This window comes from Lichtheimia ornata (genome assembly GCF_029851405.1).
Source record: "Lichtheimia ornata isolate CBS 291.66 chromosome Unknown scaffold00056, whole genome shotgun sequence".
Classification (NCBI taxonomy): Eukaryota; Fungi; Mucoromycota; class Mucoromycetes; order Mucorales; family Lichtheimiaceae; genus Lichtheimia; species Lichtheimia ornata.
The window spans coordinates 200,197-220,136 of record NW_026695376.1 but is presented as its reverse complement, the minus strand read 5'-3'; the positions used below and the strand labels follow the sequence as shown (position 1 = coordinate 220,136).

General features: G+C 43.7%; 5 protein-coding genes across 5 annotated transcripts; 2 read left to right on the top strand and 3 right to left on the bottom strand.

Moving 5' to 3' along the window:
- Nucleotides 1-125: 125 nt before the first annotated feature.
- On the top strand, nucleotides 126-2,044 carry O0I10_009569 (14-3-3 family protein epsilon; the record flags this gene model as incomplete). Its single annotated transcript, XM_058489557.1, has 6 exons — nucleotides 126-140; nucleotides 1,006-1,063; nucleotides 1,130-1,161; nucleotides 1,224-1,498; nucleotides 1,580-1,920; nucleotides 1,992-2,044. The coding sequence occupies 6 exons, from the start codon at nucleotides 126-128 to the stop codon at nucleotides 2,042-2,044; spliced, it is 774 nt and encodes a 257-aa protein (XP_058339759.1).
- Nucleotides 2,045-3,498: 1,454 nt separating this feature from the next.
- Nucleotides 3,499-6,540, top strand: O0I10_009568 (uncharacterized protein; the record flags this gene model as incomplete). The annotated part of the gene is made up of 3 exons (XM_058489556.1): nucleotides 3,499-3,760; nucleotides 3,820-5,151; nucleotides 5,204-6,540. The coding sequence occupies 3 exons, from the start codon at nucleotides 3,499-3,501 to the stop codon at nucleotides 6,538-6,540; spliced, it is 2,931 nt and encodes a 976-aa protein (XP_058339758.1).
- A 20-nt stretch (nucleotides 6,541-6,560) lies between these two features.
- O0I10_009567 (uncharacterized protein) lies at nucleotides 6,561-8,412 on the bottom strand (the record flags this gene model as incomplete). Its single annotated transcript, XM_058489555.1, has 4 exons — nucleotides 6,561-7,669; nucleotides 7,732-7,872; nucleotides 7,934-8,099; nucleotides 8,167-8,412. 4 exons carry the CDS (start codon nucleotides 8,410-8,412, stop codon nucleotides 6,561-6,563), a joined length of 1,662 nt encoding a protein of 553 aa, XP_058339757.1.
- A 2,366-nt stretch (nucleotides 8,413-10,778) lies between these two features.
- Nucleotides 10,779-12,675, bottom strand: O0I10_009566 (uncharacterized protein; the record flags this gene model as incomplete). Its single annotated transcript, XM_058489554.1, has 5 exons — nucleotides 10,779-11,383; nucleotides 11,451-11,967; nucleotides 12,043-12,199; nucleotides 12,385-12,484; nucleotides 12,564-12,675. The coding sequence occupies 5 exons, from the start codon at nucleotides 12,673-12,675 to the stop codon at nucleotides 10,779-10,781; spliced, it is 1,491 nt and encodes a 496-aa protein (XP_058339756.1).
- Nucleotides 12,676-15,147: 2,472 nt separating this feature from the next.
- On the bottom strand, nucleotides 15,148-16,395 carry O0I10_009565 (uncharacterized protein; the record flags this gene model as incomplete). Its single annotated transcript, XM_058489553.1, has 1 exon — nucleotides 15,148-16,395. One exon carries the CDS (start codon nucleotides 16,393-16,395, stop codon nucleotides 15,148-15,150), a length of 1,248 nt encoding a protein of 415 aa, XP_058339755.1.
- Nucleotides 16,396-19,940: the final 3,545 nt, after the last annotated feature.

The window sequence follows — 19,940 nt, the reverse complement described above, 5'->3', positions numbered from 1 at the left end:
TATAGAGTATACCGATAATACAATCACATCTGAGCTGGTTCTCAGTATTTTTACAGCAACAATTAAGCTCTTCATTTTGCAAAATGATTCCTTTCTTAATGCAGCAGGGGCTTTTACCATATAACATGAATTGGTCTATCGTATGCAGAAGGAGGATTTAGGGAGATGGAAAAGAATGCATCCATTATGTATGCGCCATTGTCACTGATACCTGTGACAATGAGGCTTCTAAGAATTATACCACATGATCAACCCCATGACCCACCCATTCAATAGCGTCAACCCCTGAGACTTACTCCAGATAGTAGTAAAGAGTTTGCCACAGCGCTCAACATGTGTATGAGGTGGCATGTTGAACCTTTTGTATGACTATTATGGAAGAGTAATCCTACTTGAACGCTGCATTCAAAGGCAATGTACAAGACACATTATCATTGTATTGTTTTGTCCATGCCAAACGTGGTAGTCAAAGGAAGAAAGAGCCATTTACAATCATCACTACCCCTGGGATGGTGTATCAACAAGTATCACATGGATTCGTTATTACAGTAGCGATGTTAGGTAAGCTTTATTGGATGATCATGCTATTTTTACAAGGAAATGAGATATGCGTTGCTGGTGTGATCCACCTCGCTCTTCAAGCAGTGAGCATAGATTGCCATGGAAAGCGTCCTCGGCAGTTCATTCTCCGCATCGATGAAGTTGATTGTGGTGCGTGCGGTTTGACAAGTGCAGTTGTCGTCTTCTTCACAACTTCATCCGGATTCCTCTTTGCAGCTAATGTCTTCTGTAAGTATTCTCTTCAAGTCATCCTTTTGGTTTCACTCGTTGATGGGAATTGGCTGTGATCTACTTGAGAATCGTTTGTCATCCAACGCGTTCTCTTTCCCCCTTTTTGCTCGGCCCATTGTGTTGAGTAAAAGGTGTTGGTCACGTTCCAAAATTGAGTCATCTCGTCGAAGCCATGGTTGCATTGATGGTTTTACTAACGGCAAAGCTGAATAGGAGCGCGAGAATAACGTTTACATGGCCAAGCTTGCCGAGCAGGCCGAGCGCTATGACGGTATGTGAAATGCAGTGATGGATGGCAGGGGGAAAACGAGTATCTTACGAGACATTGGTATTACAGAGATGGTTCAATACACCAAGGAAGTTGCCAAGGTAAGTTGTTTATCTTCTTTGTGAGTGAGACCAATGGTTGTTGATGATTTTGGATCCATTAGATGGGTGTTGAATTGACCGTCGAGGAGCGCAACTTGTTGTCTGTTGCCTACAAGAACGTGATTGGTGCCCGCCGTGCTTCATGGAGAATCGTCTCTTCTATCGAACAAAAGGAAGAGGGCAAAGGCAACTCGGCCCAGGTTGAAAAGATCAAGGCTTATCGTCAAAAGATTGAACAAGAACTTCAAGATGTCTGCTCTGATATCCTTAATGTGCTCAAGGACAACTTGATTCCTAATGCCCAAGGTGGTGAATCCAAGGTCTTTTATTACAAGATGTAAGTGGGCTTGTGAAAAGAGAGAGAGAAAAAGAGGGATGAATGACATGAGGACCAATGCTCATTTGACATTCATTCTAGGATGGGTGATTATCATCGTTATCTTGCCGAGTTCCTTACTGGTGATGCTCGTCGTGAATCTGCTACTCAAGCACATGAAGCTTACAAGACTGCTACCGATGTTGCTCAAACCGAGTTGGCTCCTACCCATCCTATTCGTCTTGGTCTTGCTCTCAACTTTTCCGTGTTCTACTACGAGATCCTCAACTCGCCCGATCGCGCTTGTCACTTGGCCAAGCAAGCTTTTGATGATGCCATTGCCGAATTGGATACCCTCTCCGAGGAATCTTACAAGGATTCTACTCTCATCATGCAGCTCTTGAGAGACAACTTGACCTTGTGGACTTCTGATTTGCAGGATGGTAAGTAACAAAAAAGGTTGTCAATGGATAGGGATGGATCATCAATCTAACGTTTCTTTTTTCTCATGCAGATGCTGACAAGGGCGAGGAGTCCAAGGGTGATGCCGCTGAAGAATCAAAGTAGATTGGGTTTATATACACGCAAGTGTCCTAATAAGAAACCATCACTTCTTTTTGTTGCATCTGATCCGTGTGTGGTTAAAGATGAGGGGGATTAGTGGCTTGATCTTTTTTGGGGGGAAGCATTCAATTTGAGTATATGTGACATACGAGTAGTTTGGTGGAAGGCTTTGGGAGATCCTAAAAGATACATTGCCTGTAGTCCTTGAGCTACATTTCCTATTGCTGAATTCTAGGCTATAGATGTTGACAATGAACAATCCTTATTGCTCAGGACCATATATGTGATAGAGGGATAAAAAATGGTTGCTCTTTGTTTGGGTGTATAAAGAAAAACCTGTATAGGGCATACCTTCCGCTTCAACTGCTACAGATACTGCCACCGCAAGTATCACAAATCAAGGATGTGCAGTGAATGCGTCATCAGCTCCAATACATAAAAACACTGATCAATTGGATCTTGATACGCTTACTTTTCTTCTCCTTTGAAACTTTAACAGGTAACAAGAACATCCACTACACTGTATCCACACAACACTTAAAGAGCATTTTTCATAAAAAGCAGCCGTACATTGAACTCTTAAGCCGACGACAGTATGCAATTTCCTGATATCGACTATATAAATATCCTGGTGAACATCGGCATCGTTATCGGCGGTGCATTACTATTCCCTATTGTATTCACCATAACACTAGTACTACTTGGGTTTACCTCTGCTGGTATTCTTGGTGGAAGCGTGGCTGCCTTAACCATGTCATGTTGTCATCCTATTTCAGGCGGCAGTGCATTTGCATGTTTACAGTCACTCGGAGCTATTGGCTTTTTTGGTATCCTTGTCCACCCTTACATGCTGCTGGTGGAAGTGATTGCTGGAGTAGCCATGATGGTGTATCTGTGGGTTCGTTATTCATTTGATACGACTTTACTTTGGGATGATTGGAGCGGTGTTGCCCACGTTACCGCTATGGTATTCAATTATGGATTATCCATCGTTGCAAATATGCTTGCTGGTGCATTAGCAGGAATGTTGGCTGGGTACCTTGTATCTCTTTGCTGTCGTGCTATTCGCTCGATTTGCTGTGGACGTTCCATCCAGCTACCCATTTATCATTCAAATGACAACTCTTCATTGTCAGGGACTGCTATAATGATGATGGTCTTTTCATTTATTGGGTTGGTGACTGGTATCGTGCTAGCTATCATGTTCCCTTACAATATCATCCCATTGTGAATAAAGTGAACAATGCTCATATTCTAAGACTGCTATAGTAAAGAACGGATGCATCTCAAATCCCGATTGTAGCACCAAAGCAGCATAAACATGCAATGATTTGATCGCTCTGTAGGAGCTTGACTCTTCAATTTTGCCACCGCTTCTTCTCTCTTTTCTTTTTGTACACACACACACACTCTCAACAACACCACTTCAACAACAACACAAAGCAGGCTTTGTGCATATGCCCTGGTCCAACTTTCATAATAAACGCCATGCTCGTCTCTTGGTTTACTTTTTTGCATTGGTCGTCATAACAGCATTGGTGCGTCAATTCATCCAGCCACCGTCATCTCCGGTAGTCCTCGACCTGCCCATAGTCCAGACCAACGACTCGGATCACAATGCCAATGCCTCGACGACAACAACACCACCACTACAAAAAACGGTTTCCATACCGACGTTTACAGATACATTTTGGCCGTCGTTTGAGTCATGGAGACAAGGTAAAGAGTTGGGGGGAGTGTGATCATGAGCGCGTGATGATATCTTACACTAATAATAGATGGATGGTCGTTTAGAGTACCTGAAAACAAGATGATGACCAGTCGAGTGCATCGAATACAAGCTTATGTTGAACAAGGAGATGATTTGACGACATCTGAAGCTACTTCAGTTCATGCAGCTTTGACAGTGATTGTCCGTGTGACCGACCAGGCCCTGATCCAAGCCCAAATTCGATCTTTGGCTACTCAATCATTGAAGCCTCGCACAGTGTGGCTGATTGTACCCGAAGCAATGGATGCTCCAGTATCACAAGATGGAATGGATATACATGTAGTGGTTCAGGAACCAGTGGCAAGTTATGAGAAAGGCACGGCAGGAGAATCACCGTGGTTGGCTTCGATTGCACCTTTGATCAACAACGACAATGATGCAACAGAGGAATGGGTGTGGATACTGGATCATAGCAACGTTCAACCAACATCATCCGATTATGCAGCTACAATGATCCATTTGGCAAATTCCTCGTATCAAGGCGCACTACTTGGTACCATGAACACTGGTATCCTTTTACCTTCCAACTTTTATACCCAACAAAAGGAGATCATATGCCTTGCTGATGATGATACACGTTTGCCTCACGTTGTTCAACCAGTCGACATGCTGACAGATTCCTGGTTTATGCGCAAAACATGGCTATCATTGTTATCCAATCCACCATCACAACAACAACCATCACTTTACAATACACCCACCGGCTACTATATATCACAGGCACTACAACAACATGGCAATATACCCACCCTTGCTTTGCCATCTCTCCCACACTTACAAATTCATCAACAAAGCTGTAAACGTGTCCAACAACAATGGAAGCAACATCAACCATGGCAACAACTCTTTTCATTAAAGACAACGCCAACAGCCTTGGATTATCGGCAATCCACTATGCGAAGAGCCATCAAGCAATTGGATACGGTGCTATTTGTAGTGGATGGAGTGGATCAAGCAATGGCGTTCATTCCTCTCATGTGTCGTTTCGAGTATACAGTGCATGCCGTGGTGACAGGATCAGCAAGAGGATTGGCAGGAAGGACATTGGAAGAAACATTACGTCAAACCGATGATTGTGGTAAAAGGGTCATTGTGCATGATTTGAATCTTGGATTTGCCGATGATACAAGCAATGCTATGGCGCAGCAAGTCATTACTGGTGTTTCACAGCTGATTCAAGTACTCGAGCCACGTGTCGTATTATACACCGATCGAGGCAAGCAGCATGCTCTCTCCTCCTCATTGGCGCATTTGGATGGCACAGTGTCTATTGGACTTCCCATTGATCATATCATTCACGCTTTATGGATTGCTCAATTACCATTGGATGCATTGGAACGTAAGTAATAGGGTAGCAATTAAATAATAGGAGGCTGATCTTTTCATGTTAGAATGGCATCGCCCTGAAATTAAGCTTGTCATCATTACGGACCGACGACCCCATGCACTCTCTCGTTTATTCCAATCGGCTGATCGGTCCTTTTACTTGGGCGACAAGATTGATCTCGTGGTTCATCTAGAACAATCATCCGATCCCGCTACACGAATGCTAGTCAATGGCTTAGAATGGAGACATGGAACCAAGATACTGCGACATCGAATTCGTAAGGGTGGGTTGATGCCTGCTATCGTGGAATCATGGTATCCAGGAAGTGATGATGAGTATGCCGTGCTACTGGAAGATGACGTTGAAGTATCTCCACTGTTTTATGTATGGGCCAAATACAGCATCCTGCAATATCGATATCACCAAAGCAAAGAAAATGATGATTTACGGCAACGGCTGTATGGTGTGAGCTTGTACTCCCCAAGGAATTTGGAATTACATCCTGCTGGAAGACGACCTTTTCATCCTGATCATGTATTAGTGAATCATTTCCCACCACGGATGCCGTATGTGAGCCAAGTGCCCTGTAGTTGGGGTGCTGTTTACTTTCCTGAGCATTGGCGAGAATTCCATCAGTACCTTACAGCTCGATTAGCCGATTTGGATCAGCCTCCCAAAAGATTGAATATCACGGTGCCCGATAGTCGCAGCGAACGATGGAAAAAGTCATGGAAAAAGTACTTTATTGAGCTTGTTTATCTACGCGCCTATGTCATGCTCTACCCCAACTTTCAAGAATTCGAATCATTTTCTACCAACCATTTGGAAACGGGCACACATGTCAAGTCGACAACCAAAAGGAACAATGCCATCCACTCTTTCCTTGTCCCACTCATGCAACGTGATACCATTCTTGCTCAACTTCCCAACCATCGATTACCTTCTGAATTTGAAGATCTTCCTGTATTGGACTTATGGGGTTATTTGCGTACGCATGATGCTCTCGATACAACAGCGGCTCAATGGCATGCACGTGTATCCACATGTGAACGGCAACAACATCACACACCTTTTGACGCAAGTGATTTGTTATGTCCTTTCTCAACACCACCTACACCTGATCCTGTTCGACCCAAAAAAGTCAAGGTGGTCTATGCTGTGGAGCCCATTGAATATGTCAAAGGATCAAGTCAAGACAAGATCATTTATGATCCTGAAGAGGAGGGTCCAGTACCGATCAATGTAGCTACCATGCCTTCGGAACCAGATGATGGCAGTGTACGATGGGATGATGCACAGCTAGACCTTGTGGATGATCTCATGTGGATGAATCAGCTTTATGATCAATCAACCGGTTTACAAGATATTCTAGCAGCAGATGCCGAGCTGGATCTCGAATAAATAAAGAAGCTTTTTTATTATTACTGTAATTTCAACTTGTTTTGCTTTGATGAGGATGATGATAGTAATTTGATGATTTGTCGTAGCAATACAGCTATCAATGCAAAGAGGGTGAATAAACCAAGAAAGAGATCATAGTTGTTGCGTTTCAAAAAGGACAAGTTGCGTGCAATATCATGTCGATGAGGTAAACGGCCCTGACTATCCGCAGTGTAAAGCACCTCTTCCACAATATCTGCTGCTCGATCCACACCACCACGACCATGGATTTGAAACAATGCCTGGTATCGGTTGACAGCTTGTTGTATCGAACCATCCTTGTCTTCCACGACACGACCCAATAGCTCCGTCATTCGATCCACATCCAGCCTTTCAGAAAGTGGCACCTGCAAGGCAACACCTGCACGTTCGAGTCCTTTGGCATTGGCAAATTGATCAGTCAACAACGGATACGCAAGGATACGTTTGCCTTGGTATAAGGCTTCGAATAAGGACATGAGTCCACTATGGCTAACGAATGCCACCACCGAAGGATGTCGCAAAATACCAGTTTGGGGTGCCCATGGTACAATCTTGCCAATCTTTGCAAACTCGGGGCTATCAAGTTGATAATGGGTGTCTGAGGAAGTGGTCACATGATCCGGTAAGGGTGTTCCTTTGGTTGCTGACCAAATAAAGCCATCCAATACACCCGCTTCGTAGTTGTTGAGTAGCATTTGTAAGACACGTGTTGATTCTTGATGATCCTTGGATTGAGAATGCTGACCAAAGGCGACGTACACCACACGCTTGTGAGTGTCAAGGAAAGAGGCAAACTCGGGCGTCAATGAATCAAAATGGTCGTTATAGATAGGGCCTACAAGCTCCACCAAAGGTCCCATGGGTCTTGGATCATCCATGCCATACAAATTGTTGACCAACTTGACTGCATTTTCCCATCGACTCTCGAAAACAGGTATATCCAATGCTTCCACCTTTTGCTTGAATCGCCATAGAGCCGGTCCCAAATGCCACAATGCTTTCACCGGGTAAATGAACGCATCGTAAAAACGATGGCTGTATGTCATATCCTGCGTGTTACCATCCTCCATGGCAAATGGATTCCTGTTGATATAGGGCAAATCGGTCTCTATATATCCAAGCAACGTCAATATCCCATTTTTTTTACCCTCCATCTTCTTGTCTCATTACCTGGTGCTTCATTTACCATCATGGAAACTAGAAAAGGTCGATTGGTCTTTTTGGCAGCATCAAAGCATGGATAGGACACGTGATCACAAATCACTGCATCAATGGATTCCTTTTCGATAATGTCCACGAATGCGTGATAGTCTACATATAAATGGCTCGTGCGTTAGTATCTAAAAAGTCATTGTTTTTGTTCCTTGCTTACTTGTTGGGTAATGTTCGCCCATAATATCAAACACCGTTGTAAGTACACTGAAGGGCATTGGAAATCCCATATCACTCAGGCTTAAACGAGGATCATCCATCTGAGGCGGTCCCACTGACACTGCCTTGATATGCTTTCGTTGCCGGCTAAATCGTAAACTGTCATCCTATAGTAGTAGTGAAACATCCCGATGAGTATACCATGACTAGACTTTTAACCATCATTGTACTTACCGTGGTTGCATAGGTAACATTATGTCCTCGGCGAACTAGTTCATCCAAGACACGCATCACCCAACTATGATGTGATGAGCCACCAGCTGTTACGCCAAATAAAACATTCTTGGGGGTGCCTCGAAAGTAAGAGCTTGGATCCAATTCGGCGAAAATGTCATTGTTGTTGCCAGCGTCCAATGCACTGCTGCTGACGCCAAGACAGAGCAGACTGAATAGGGTAAAGAGGACCGATATCCTGGTCATATCAGATATTCTTTGTGAGCTTTGAACAAGAAACAAACGAGGGATCACGCCCAATATATATAGAGCCATATCACATACCTTATTCCCGCGATGAGTCAAAGCAACCGATGTATGTAGTTACACATGCACCATCAGCCACGTTGGCTATGTAATAGTACAACGTTGCCAAGGATACCAGTAGTGAGTGGGTCGTTGTGTCATAAGATAGGATCGTCTCGTCATTCTTAATCGATTCTTGTAAGCTGTAAGTGCTGCTGCCTTCAAAGCAGAAATAGGACTTGATCCGGTTGTTGTTGCTGTCGTGTTGCCAAGGTAACAAAGCGCGCGCACCCACGGTGTGGGTGACACGGGCCGTGCAATCCTCCGATCCGCGAGTGTGATCCTTTGGCCCCTTAACCAAGCATACGAGATATCAGATAAAGTCGTATTATCATGATTGACATGGAAGATCGATTGCGGAAGTTGACGTGGTTGTTCATCATCATATCATGTAAGGTTGACTCTGCTGTACGCCGCTGCTGTCAAATAGCACACACACCAAACACCGCGCCATTCAGATCAAAAAAACTTCTGACTCATGATGTCGTATGTATTCAGGAACAATGTGATAGAGTGATCGCCCCTTGGTATCGATTACGTGGAATGATGTATCATCCAATGGAGAAGTAAGATTGGTTGATTGATGCGAAAAGCGTGAATGTGCGTCGTGTATGATCGTCGATGACTTGTATCCAATAAGATCCATCCTATGGAGTGGTTGCCTTGTGCTTCCAATGCATTCTGGAAAAGGATCAAATCACCGCAAGTGGTAAATCACGCTTCAACTCTAATATTGCCATGGCCACTCGACGTTGATGACGCTGCTGCATGAACTTTACAAAGTGCCTCTGCTTGTGTACCACTCATTCGATGTTGAAAACGCTGCTGCATGGACTACTCAAAGTGCCTCTGCCTTTGGACCACTCTTTCGACGTTGACGATGCTGCTCTATTGACTTCACGAAGTCCCTCTGCTTTTGGACCACTCATTCGACGTTGACGATGCTGCAATGACTTCACAAAGTTCCTCTGCTTTTGGCTCACTCGATCAATGTTGTTGTTGCTGCTGTTGCATTGGCTGCTTGAAATCCTCTGCTTGTGGCTCGCCTACGCGACGTTGACGATGCTGCTTAATGAGTCGCTCCATTGTCGGTTTATGTTGTTTGCTGTAGTAGCTGCGTCAGCTTTCGGCATTCTTCAAGTACATGCTCAGTGTTTGTGGTGGTCTCTTTTGCTCATTGGATCGCGTGTCATGGTGGTGGCGGTGGTAGTAGTTGGAAGAAGGAGCAAGTTCCTCCGAAAATGGTGGATGCATGATTTTTCAAGCAACGACAGCGCTTCCCTCTTTACCTTCCTAGTTGTTCCCCTTCAATTATAGCGATAACCATGGTCCTATCCACATCATCCTTGCAATAACGTATCATTCACCATGACATTACATTGATTGATTACTCCGTGCCCCTGTTTCGCCATTACATCATCTTTTACTTCTTGGATCATTCCAGAAGGTCATCACATGACATTCATCAACATACTCCTCCCATTCCCCAAGAATAAAAACACGATATCATGGTCACGTGGGAACATTGTAATGAAAAATATAGCTCTTGATGTACGTGGTATACGTATGTTTCGTTGATCCGGATATTGGGCTGCTGGGAAAAAGAGAGCACATGATTGAGAGTAGGTCGTAGTGATACGCAACTACCCGGTTACCGGTTTAGATGAGATGTCAAAATGTCAAGTGCGTCATGTAGATCTTTCTTTGGTTTCCAACAAATGCCCTTTTTAGGATCTGTGGGGTGGGTGACAAGAGGTATGATTTGTGTGCTCCATGAAGAAGCTGTGGGGAAAATCGAGCTGTGGTCATACAAAGATATACACAACCCCAAATGGTGGTTTGGGGATCTCTCCCTTTTCCCTTTTTTTTGGAGAGATAGGTGTGGGAAAATCAGTTACGAATGAAACAAAGAAGAGTGTATGTGGTAATTTACTTCGATTGGTGCAATAGAGCGCCTCATTGTATCACTTGATTGCGGGGATGTAAATCCGACGAATGTACAAAGAACGAGATTTTGGGTACAACGATCAGTCGGCATATTAACACATTCTAAATATGGAACAGCAGCTTATTAAGGAAAAGGACGAGGTATCATCCAAAAGACGTGTTGATTTCACAATAATAATGCATATTTACAACGGTACAGCTATAATACATAAGGAAAGGAAAGAGTAAAGAAGTGTAATAAGAGAGTATAAGGTTAAAAAAATCATCACATCCAGTGGATAGCAAGCTCTTTAATGTGTATCACGAGGAGTAGGGCTTGTTCACTTGGAGACCTCGACATGATCGACATGGTGTTCAATAGACTTGTGATCAACATCATGCTCCGAATCAGCGGTAGAGCCGTTCTTGTCATCATGGTGGTCAAGATCCTTGCCGGTGGTTTCAGGCATGAAGAACAACACAAAGAGGAAACCAAAAGCGTTGACACCAGCAAAGAAAGTGAAGCTGTAGGTGCCCATAGCAGCGTTCATAGAAGGCCAGCAAGTATTGATGATAAAGTTGGTGGCCCAATTGCTGGCGTTACCAAGAGCAGAACCAGCTGGCAAGGCATAAAGTGGAAGCAATTCGGGAGCAATGAGCCATGGAATAACACCACAACCGGTACTGTAGGTGAAGGTGAAAAGAATAGCACCAGTGATAACAAGGCCGGGCAAGTTGCCAAGGGTGGAAGCAATGACGATGAAAACGGAAGCAATGGTTTGGCCAAGCAAGGAAATTAACATCCAGCCCTTACGACCAACCTTGTGCATGGTTGCCAAGGCAATGAAGGTAGCAACACAGTTACCGGTAGCGTTGGCAAGCGAAATCTTGGTAGCAAGGTCATTGTCACCATTGAAGGTATCAGTGAAAAAGCCGACAGAGTAGACTAAAAAAGAATGGATCATGTTTAGCCATGGGATCTTAAAAAAAGTGAGACAATAGAAAACACTTACCAGACATAGGACCAACACCACCAACTTGGTTGTAAGCTTGAACGACACAAACAATAAGAGTGAGCCATGAGACTCTTCGGCTCTTGCACATGAGGACTTCGATAATGCTCATCATCTTGGTACCACTTTCGATTTCACGTTGACGAGCATCGATAAGCATTTGGAATTCGTTTTCAATATCAGCATCACCACGAAGACGTTGCAAGGCGTCCCGCGCCTTATCATATTGTTGCATAGCACACAAGCGACGAGGGCACTCCACAGTCAAGAACAAGATAGCGACAAGCTGAATAGCGGCAATGAAACTGGGAATGGCCCAAAGAAGACGCCAAACGGAACCATAGCTCATGTACAAACCACAAACTTGGGTAAGCAAGATACCCAAGTTGAGGAAACATTCAAAGAGCGAGCCAAGAGCACCACGACTCTTCTTGGTAGAGACTTCAGAGACGTAAATAGCAACCGAGGAGCCACACATGCCAGCGCCGATACCGACAAAAGCACGACCAACCGAGTACTGTAGTTGTTATGACGACATTGCAATTAGCAAAAAAAGCAGGCGGAGAAGGTAGCTGTTTGAGTTTGTAATTACCATGCCAATGTTAATAGAAACAGATGAAAGAAGACCACCAGCAATGAACCAGCCACACGAGATCATAATGTTGTCACGACGACCAAAGATGCGGTTGGTAAACATGGTAGCCAAACTACCGAAAAGACCACCCAAAGCGAAGGCACCGATAGTGTAGCTGATGGATGTGGGATCAAATGTTAGTTTTCACTACCCTCCTATTGCTGGAATTGTTCTTGAATCATTTACCCCCTAAATAGGAAAAGGCCGATGCATGATGAGTTTCGAAATTTTCTTTTTATGTTTCATTACGGTGTCGCGGTTTTTAAGCCGCTATGCCGCAATGAGTGAATAAGCACATACCAAGTTTGTCCCTCCATAGGCAAACAAGCAGGCAATCCTGAAATGGGATCAGTGCCTTCGGTACATTTGGTGATGAGTTCTTCAGGCATGTTGGGAACACCTGTTGACGATTGCCGAATTAATTTTTGAGTTTGACATGATTTTACACTCGCATTGCATGATGCATTTTGTTTACATACTGATATGCCAGCCAACATTGAAACCCGAGATCGCAGCTATCACTGCGCAAAATGTCATGTACTTGGGAAATCCAAGGTCCTCGGACCTGTTGTGGGTATTTGACTGTGTCATCGTTGCGTTGTGCTGGTGTCGATGTCGATTAAAGATCAAAGAAGGGTTGGCGGATCACAAGCCGAAGATAAGGATTAGATAAAAATGTGGATGATGCAAAAGGATACAACAAACTTGCCTTGGTTTTATAGGAAACGGCGCCCCAGTATGTCCTACTTTCAGGTATACCAGCAGACTCCGATTTGCCGCATGTGATTCGTCCGTTTGGAGTATATTTCTCATGTGTCGGTTCCTCATTGAGGCTGGTCCACAGCAAGTTGCCACCCATATGGTGAATATAATTTCTCACCTTTATGGTGAATATCATCGTCGATGGTGAAATCCTTGACCAAAGAGGAATTATAATCATCAATGGCAAAATACCTTCATTCAAAGGTGAAAGATGATCGTCCTTGGTCAATATGCCTAGATTGTGACTATAATTGTCGCTCTTTGGCTAAATCTCAATGTTGCTCAATCCGTATTATCTTATCGTTTAAGGTGATAAGCGGGTAATGCAGCAATGGTTATACGACCATAGTAGCTGTATTGATCGCGGCGAATTGCCTTATCACATATCACCCATCAGACCTTCAACATAATACTCTCTACACCCCCCTGGATCACTTTCTTTGCCTTCACTGGTGCGAATTATATCAAACAAATCTTGCTAGTATACCGGTACTTTTCCCACAAATTGTATGTTTCCCGTGTCACTGTCATACCACTGACGTACGCTAAAAAAACGGCCCCTCTTGAAAAGGCACGCATGTTCCCCCCAATCATACCCTCCCCCCTTAGATTTTCTCACCTTCATCCGTTGTCTTCTTGTCCTATCTCACTTTTTTCACCTCCCCTCTATGTGGGCTTGTGTGGGGTTAATGGACACCATAATGCCATATAACGTATACAGACACACTTATGGTAGCAATTTGATCTTCCTAAAAATCGAGATGCTCCACACACACTTTTGTGACGTCCTCGTGTAATGATGGACATTCTTATTGTTCGCCTCCCCCGACTCTACCTATCTCATACAAGATGCCTTGCTCAATGTGCTGGTTCCCTTGATCATATTTTCAATCACCTAACCACCGCTCACTGATCTAATACTATGTAGTAATATCAATTCCTTTTACCCAGATTTAACCAGAGACGATCAAAAAGGATCGGGGGTGACAAAGAAAGAGAAAATGACAGACGCCCATGCGGTTCTCGGTTATGGAGCCCGACTCTGCAAGGTCAAAGACCGCCGACGTTTTTGATAGCGAGTGGACGGTGCACCAATATGATTTAACTCATTATGCATCAAATCACAGTATAGCGGGATTATGCGTGCACCCTGATCTCGTCATATCGTTTTGGCGTAAAAAGAATAATGGATGCCAATTGAGAATGTATCTTTATGCATGCGTATTGTTAGCGCAGAAATGGAGCTTATTCATGTGAGCAATGTGTGGCGCACTGTGATTGATGCAAGCATCACCTGGACATGCTATATCACACGCTAATGTACCAGTATATTCGTGTGCTTCGATACATGTATATACGCATCATGATGTCGACAACACGTTTTGCAGGAGGATGGTTGCTATGCTTTTGATATCATTACCAGGTTTGAATTTTAGGTTTTGTATATAGGAGACATTTCTCGCTGTATTAGGGAATAATGGCTTTTGTACATGGGAGTGAAATGTGTATTTGTCTTTTGGTAAAGGTGATATTAGCCATAAGGTAGTAAAATTATTCGAGTATAGTAGATCGGCTTATCTCATGTTCTTCGGCTTCCAAGGTTTCTTTTTCCTCTTTCAGGCTTACTCATAGGCGAGCGGTATCTAATGAGCCTGTATAGGAATAATGCCAATCACCAATAAACAAACTTGTATAGCACCCCCCATATGTTTCTTTTTGAGTATGAAACGCTGCAATTTTTCTGGATAGCATAAATGTGGTTGCGCGGACAACACAAGCTGAGTAGCCCGGCAACAACAGCAACAGCCACCTTGAGTCAACAAGAATGTGATACAGAGCCTGTCAGCTTTACCCCGCACGTTGGCCACGAGCAAACCACGCTGTTGCCCCCAACCAAACACACAATGAGACACCAACAAAAGCCTCCAACTGCCTAATGAGCAACAATTCACACACACTCCATTGGCAAAAAGGTTCAATTATACTCTTTGTGGTGCCCACTTGATCAGCTGACTCCAATGGCGTTCCCGACCTCATTGCAACATGCGACCCGAATCCATACTTTTTCACCAGCATTGGCATTCAGTATTCTCACACTTTGCGTGCACAGACAAAAAAGGCCTTTATTGCTAGTAGCAGCTACTGTCGGGTGGTCCTTGTCAACCTTTTTTCTATATTTGTATACGCACGCACACGCATTGTTGATATGGCAACCAGTAGTAGCAGCGATATTAGCTCACGATAAGGTAATGGTTACATTGTATGTTTAATGGCATGGATATACTAATACTGATACTACTACTAATCTTTACAGACTTCATCGTAATCGCAATCCAAAAGAGGCTCTGCAACTTCCATAAAGCGGTCGAGTGGGCACAATTCCTCTTCGCATCCAGGGATCACAGTCGGGATTTCCGAGATCAAAGCACGCACAAATCGTTTGCCAGAGGCCTTCTCCTTAAGGAGTTGAATCATGAAATGGGCACCATACATATCATCGTGGGATGTACGAAACTTGCGATTCTTGATTTGCTCGGGTGTAGCATCCGCTGATATGATAAAGTCGTCACGATGGATACCAAGTTTGGCTTCGAGAGGCAAGACCGTTTTACTGTGACCATGCTTAAGCACAAGCTGAATCTGAGAAGCGTTTCGGATGTTGCCCACCATCTCTTGGAACCCACGGCATGCAATCCCCGTAGCTATTTCTTCTGATCCATAGGAATATTTGAATGAATACTTGATATCCATAGCATACTCTGCATCGAGCAATTCTTGTCTTGTAAAGTAATCACAAAATGGGTGGACTTGCTTGTAAATAGAAGTACGATACGCACACGTGTACCACAGCTTGTAGACATCATCCGTAGTCATATCGGGTACACCCAATTCCTTGCTGAGTCGTTCGGCAGTGGGTTGAAAGGCCTTAGCATAATAACGCAACATTTCCTTCTTTGGTTTGCTGCCGACCACCTTGTCGTAATTTGGGCAATTGGCCAAGGTATCAATCGTCTTATCTTGATTGGAAGGAACACTTTTGAGAGGTGGTGCGTTGCCATCTTGCCAAAATCCTTTGGTGAATGATTCGCCTGAAATGATGCTTCGATTGACATGACTGGCAAGGTTCAACACCTTTTCAAGGTTGAGTGATGAGCGAAATTCTGCGTACTTCTCCCCCAATCGTTGGCCAATTTGGAAATGATCATCAACCCCGGTTTTGGTCAACTCATCAGCAAGCGATTTTGGGAATTGTTCCTCGGGGTTGTATTGTGCCACCCTTGAGCTGATGTGTGGCATCTCGCTGTCTTGAAGCTTCTTGACGATATCTTCAATATCCTTGATATCACTACTACTAGGATAACGAACACCATGTCGCATGAACAATTGGATTTGCTCAATCTGGTAGTCTTTGCTGATAAGATCCTCGAGGGGGGCTCTTCCTTGATCATAAGGTGATCTTGCTGCCAAATGCCGTGAAATAAAAGAGTAGTCTTCGGCTGCCAGTACTGCACCAATCAAAAAGATTAAGCCAATTATTAAGTGCACCATCGTGTAAATTATTCGCTTTTGTGCGTTCGGAATTAAAGTATGAGAAACTTTGGTGGTATATGTGGGTGTGTGCACAGTGGGGTTGTCCTCTTCCCAGGCACACTTTTTATAGCAGTTTTCTTTGTTAGGATTATCGCTACTGCTGATTGCCGCCCATTTTACTATTCCATCCACCACCATCACCCCTGAAGGTTCAAAGATTACCAAAGTTCTATGTATACGGAACACAAACTAGGGGGAAAAGGGGGGAATGCAATGGCTAAATTCCACCACCACCATCACCACAGGCATTTCGTAAGGTGCCGCCGCTGCAAATAGAACTGCACGGACAAGTTGTCCCTTTAGCCAGCTATTACGGGATACACGATATCATTTGTCTGTATTGAGTAATAGGAGTACCAACAAGGAGAAGAAAGCGGGAGGAGGCGAACGCTAATCTTGTTTGATTGATCAAGTGGCAAAAATATGCCTTACTCCTACTACAAAGTGCTTAACCCTGGTATCCCTCGTATCCAGAAACATGGTTTTACTTGCACACCACAATGGCTCACGTAATAGTGCTTCCTATTGACATAGCCATAGGCTTGGATAATAACCCCATTCTTGGGTATTAATGTTGACAGGCTTTGTCTCCACACAACAACAACACACGTGGGGTAACGTGAGGATCACGGGTGCTATAGCAACAACAACAATATACAAACACTAATGCAACGTCTTGTTGGCTGCATACATGTGGTGACCGACATCATGCATGAGCGGTACTACATGTTGTTTGTTTAACTTTTCATCCTCTCCTTCTTCCACACGCGCGCGCTCGCATACACACGACGCAGCTACTTTTGATTGTTTATAATTCAATGTTTATACCACCATGTCAGAAAATTCCATAAACCCAAATCCTTACACTGCATCAAGCCTAAAAATGACAGAGGCCCAAAGCAGTAACCAAAGCAAATAGAAATGCAGCATGCATTCGACAAGACGAATCATATGTTTTCTGCATTAAGGGTCATCTCGATGCACACATGGCACTATTATCATAACATCCCACCAACAACATGGTTCGATATAAACAAAGAAGGTGGTTGAGACTCATTTTGGTTGCCGTATGAAGAACGATCGTCAAGGCGTATCATAGTATGATGATGCTAGCACATGCCCTATTCCCCCTTAGTCCTCACACACACATACACTCCTTCCAAAAAACAAGGATCACAGACGTTATGTACATGCGTAGATGCTTATCTTATTATGTATTAAACGCTTGAGTATAATGATCACAGCCACAACTAAAGTGCAAACAACCTTTTACAATCATGGTTCAAGGAGATGTTAGTATCATAGCATAATAAGAAATGATCCGCTTAATATAGTGACAAACAATTTACTAATACTTACCGGCATACCCGGTTGCACGGTTCAACACAAACATGGAAAAGCGAGATTTCTTCATCATCCATGCTTAGGCTCTATGCTATGGTTGTGCTTGCTACTTTGGTTCCGGTCGTCAGCATGATGATTTAGACGAGGCAATGGATCGATAATACGATGAGATCCCTCCACTTGATGGCGTTTAGCATGCAAGGATAGCTCCTTGTGGCTACAGAATGAGCATGTTATCTTACAGATACAGCATCTTTTTTTATCCCACATCCCATCATGATGATACATAGGTCGCGGCAACCCCGGTATAACGCTTCCCGATCATTCGGATCAAGAGCTCAATCAATATAGAAAATAAAGGCACAATGTATTTACAAAACATAAATGTGCTATCATGCACGAGAGGTGTTCCTGCAGCTGCGAGAAACCTTTTGTGGTATAGTTATAGGCTGCAGCATCATCGTTACGCCATATTCTTCTCAGCACTTTCTTTTACCCGTGATCCTGCATCATCAACATGGTGTCGTCCAAGGCATGGCTTATTGCATAAACCATTCATAAGGCAAGCTTGATAATATAGTAAACGGGTGGTGCATCATCCCTTGCCATATTACCGAACACATCATGCCCATTGAAAGCTCATCCTAGATATCATCACGTAAACATTTTACAGTTCAGGAGTATTTCACAAGGCTAATGTAGTGTAGCCTTCAGCCAACAAATACCTATTGCATGAATGAGAATGGGTGTAATTGTTTTGTGCTTTACGTGGCCAGCAGGTAGGCGATAATAAAGCATGTTACGTTGTGTTTGTGTATGATGGCGTCTTTGCTCGCGAAGGATGTGATGAATCCTAGATAGAACGTTCGTATATTCTTTCATTCTCTCAAAGGCCAAAATAGCATCCGTAGTAATAATTAGAATCATGGCATGCTGCATGGTGTTCTGATCCCATGGTTATGGAATTGTTATTCCATCACCACAGGTGGATGATTTTGATTTTCATGCCTGGCAACGACATGTTCCACTATTTAGTACCTCGAGCCATCCCATGATCAAGGTGAAATGTCTCCTTGGTAACCGATTTATGAGTGACACCTAGCAACAGGATTTTGGTTGGCATGGAGATGACACCAACCTAGGCGCTATTAGATCCATTTAGACACCTCGAGCGATGCCACAATCAAGATCACTGGTTTCTTCGTACGTAGCCTATTATTAGTGTATACCTATGTACATCCTGAATCAGCCGTAGCTACTTTAACCTTTTGGGGTGCAATAACTAAACCTTTAACGTATCTCTTAGGTTTGTGAATGTGGTACGCATGCCTTGGATACATTGGGATGACATTGAATGGGGTAATCACGACTTTGATATCTTCTTTAAAGGCCATTGAATGCGGTAACCAGGCCTTTGAATGTTTATAAAGAGCTATTTGCCTTTCGAAAGGGAGATGGCTTTTCGAATGTAGCCGTGTAGTAATACTCAATCTTTGTATGATTCATCATGAACATCTACCGCACGTATTTACAGCAACCACTATTCACTATGTGCTCAGCCATCCGACAGCTATAATAGGAACATGGCTCTTCGAGGCATCTTTGAGGAAGATTTTACCATCACATCTGCTTATCAGATGTCCAAAAACTAAACCTCTCGCTTGCGTCCTCATATAAAAGTTAAATTCATTTATGATCACGTGCTTCGCGTGGGACATTTTCATATTTCAAGAAGCTTGCTTAGTGTATTTCGAGGATAATATGACTCCAAGTGTAAGCTGATGGCGGATCATGGTTAACCACCAGTGGCATAATGTTCGTCGGAGATGATTGTGGGCTGAGGAACAAGAGCTGGACAATCCGCCAAGGTTTCAGATCCCTCATTCGCCCCTTTTTAGGCGGGATGGCCGTTTAGCGTGTACACAATTAGAAGCAGAAACAGTTTTAGAAGCAGAAACAGAAAAATCGATACGGCGGACCATAGCAAGAAAAGATCTTGGTACAAGCTATTGCAACAACGTGGCGTTGATGGCTAGATTCTCCCATCGACATTGATCACATACATTCTGGACGCAGTGTGTAACCCCTTTTTGTATCAGTTTCAATGTCGGCATCATGGCGGGTGTTTCTCGCCAATCTCCCATCTTGGGTACACATTT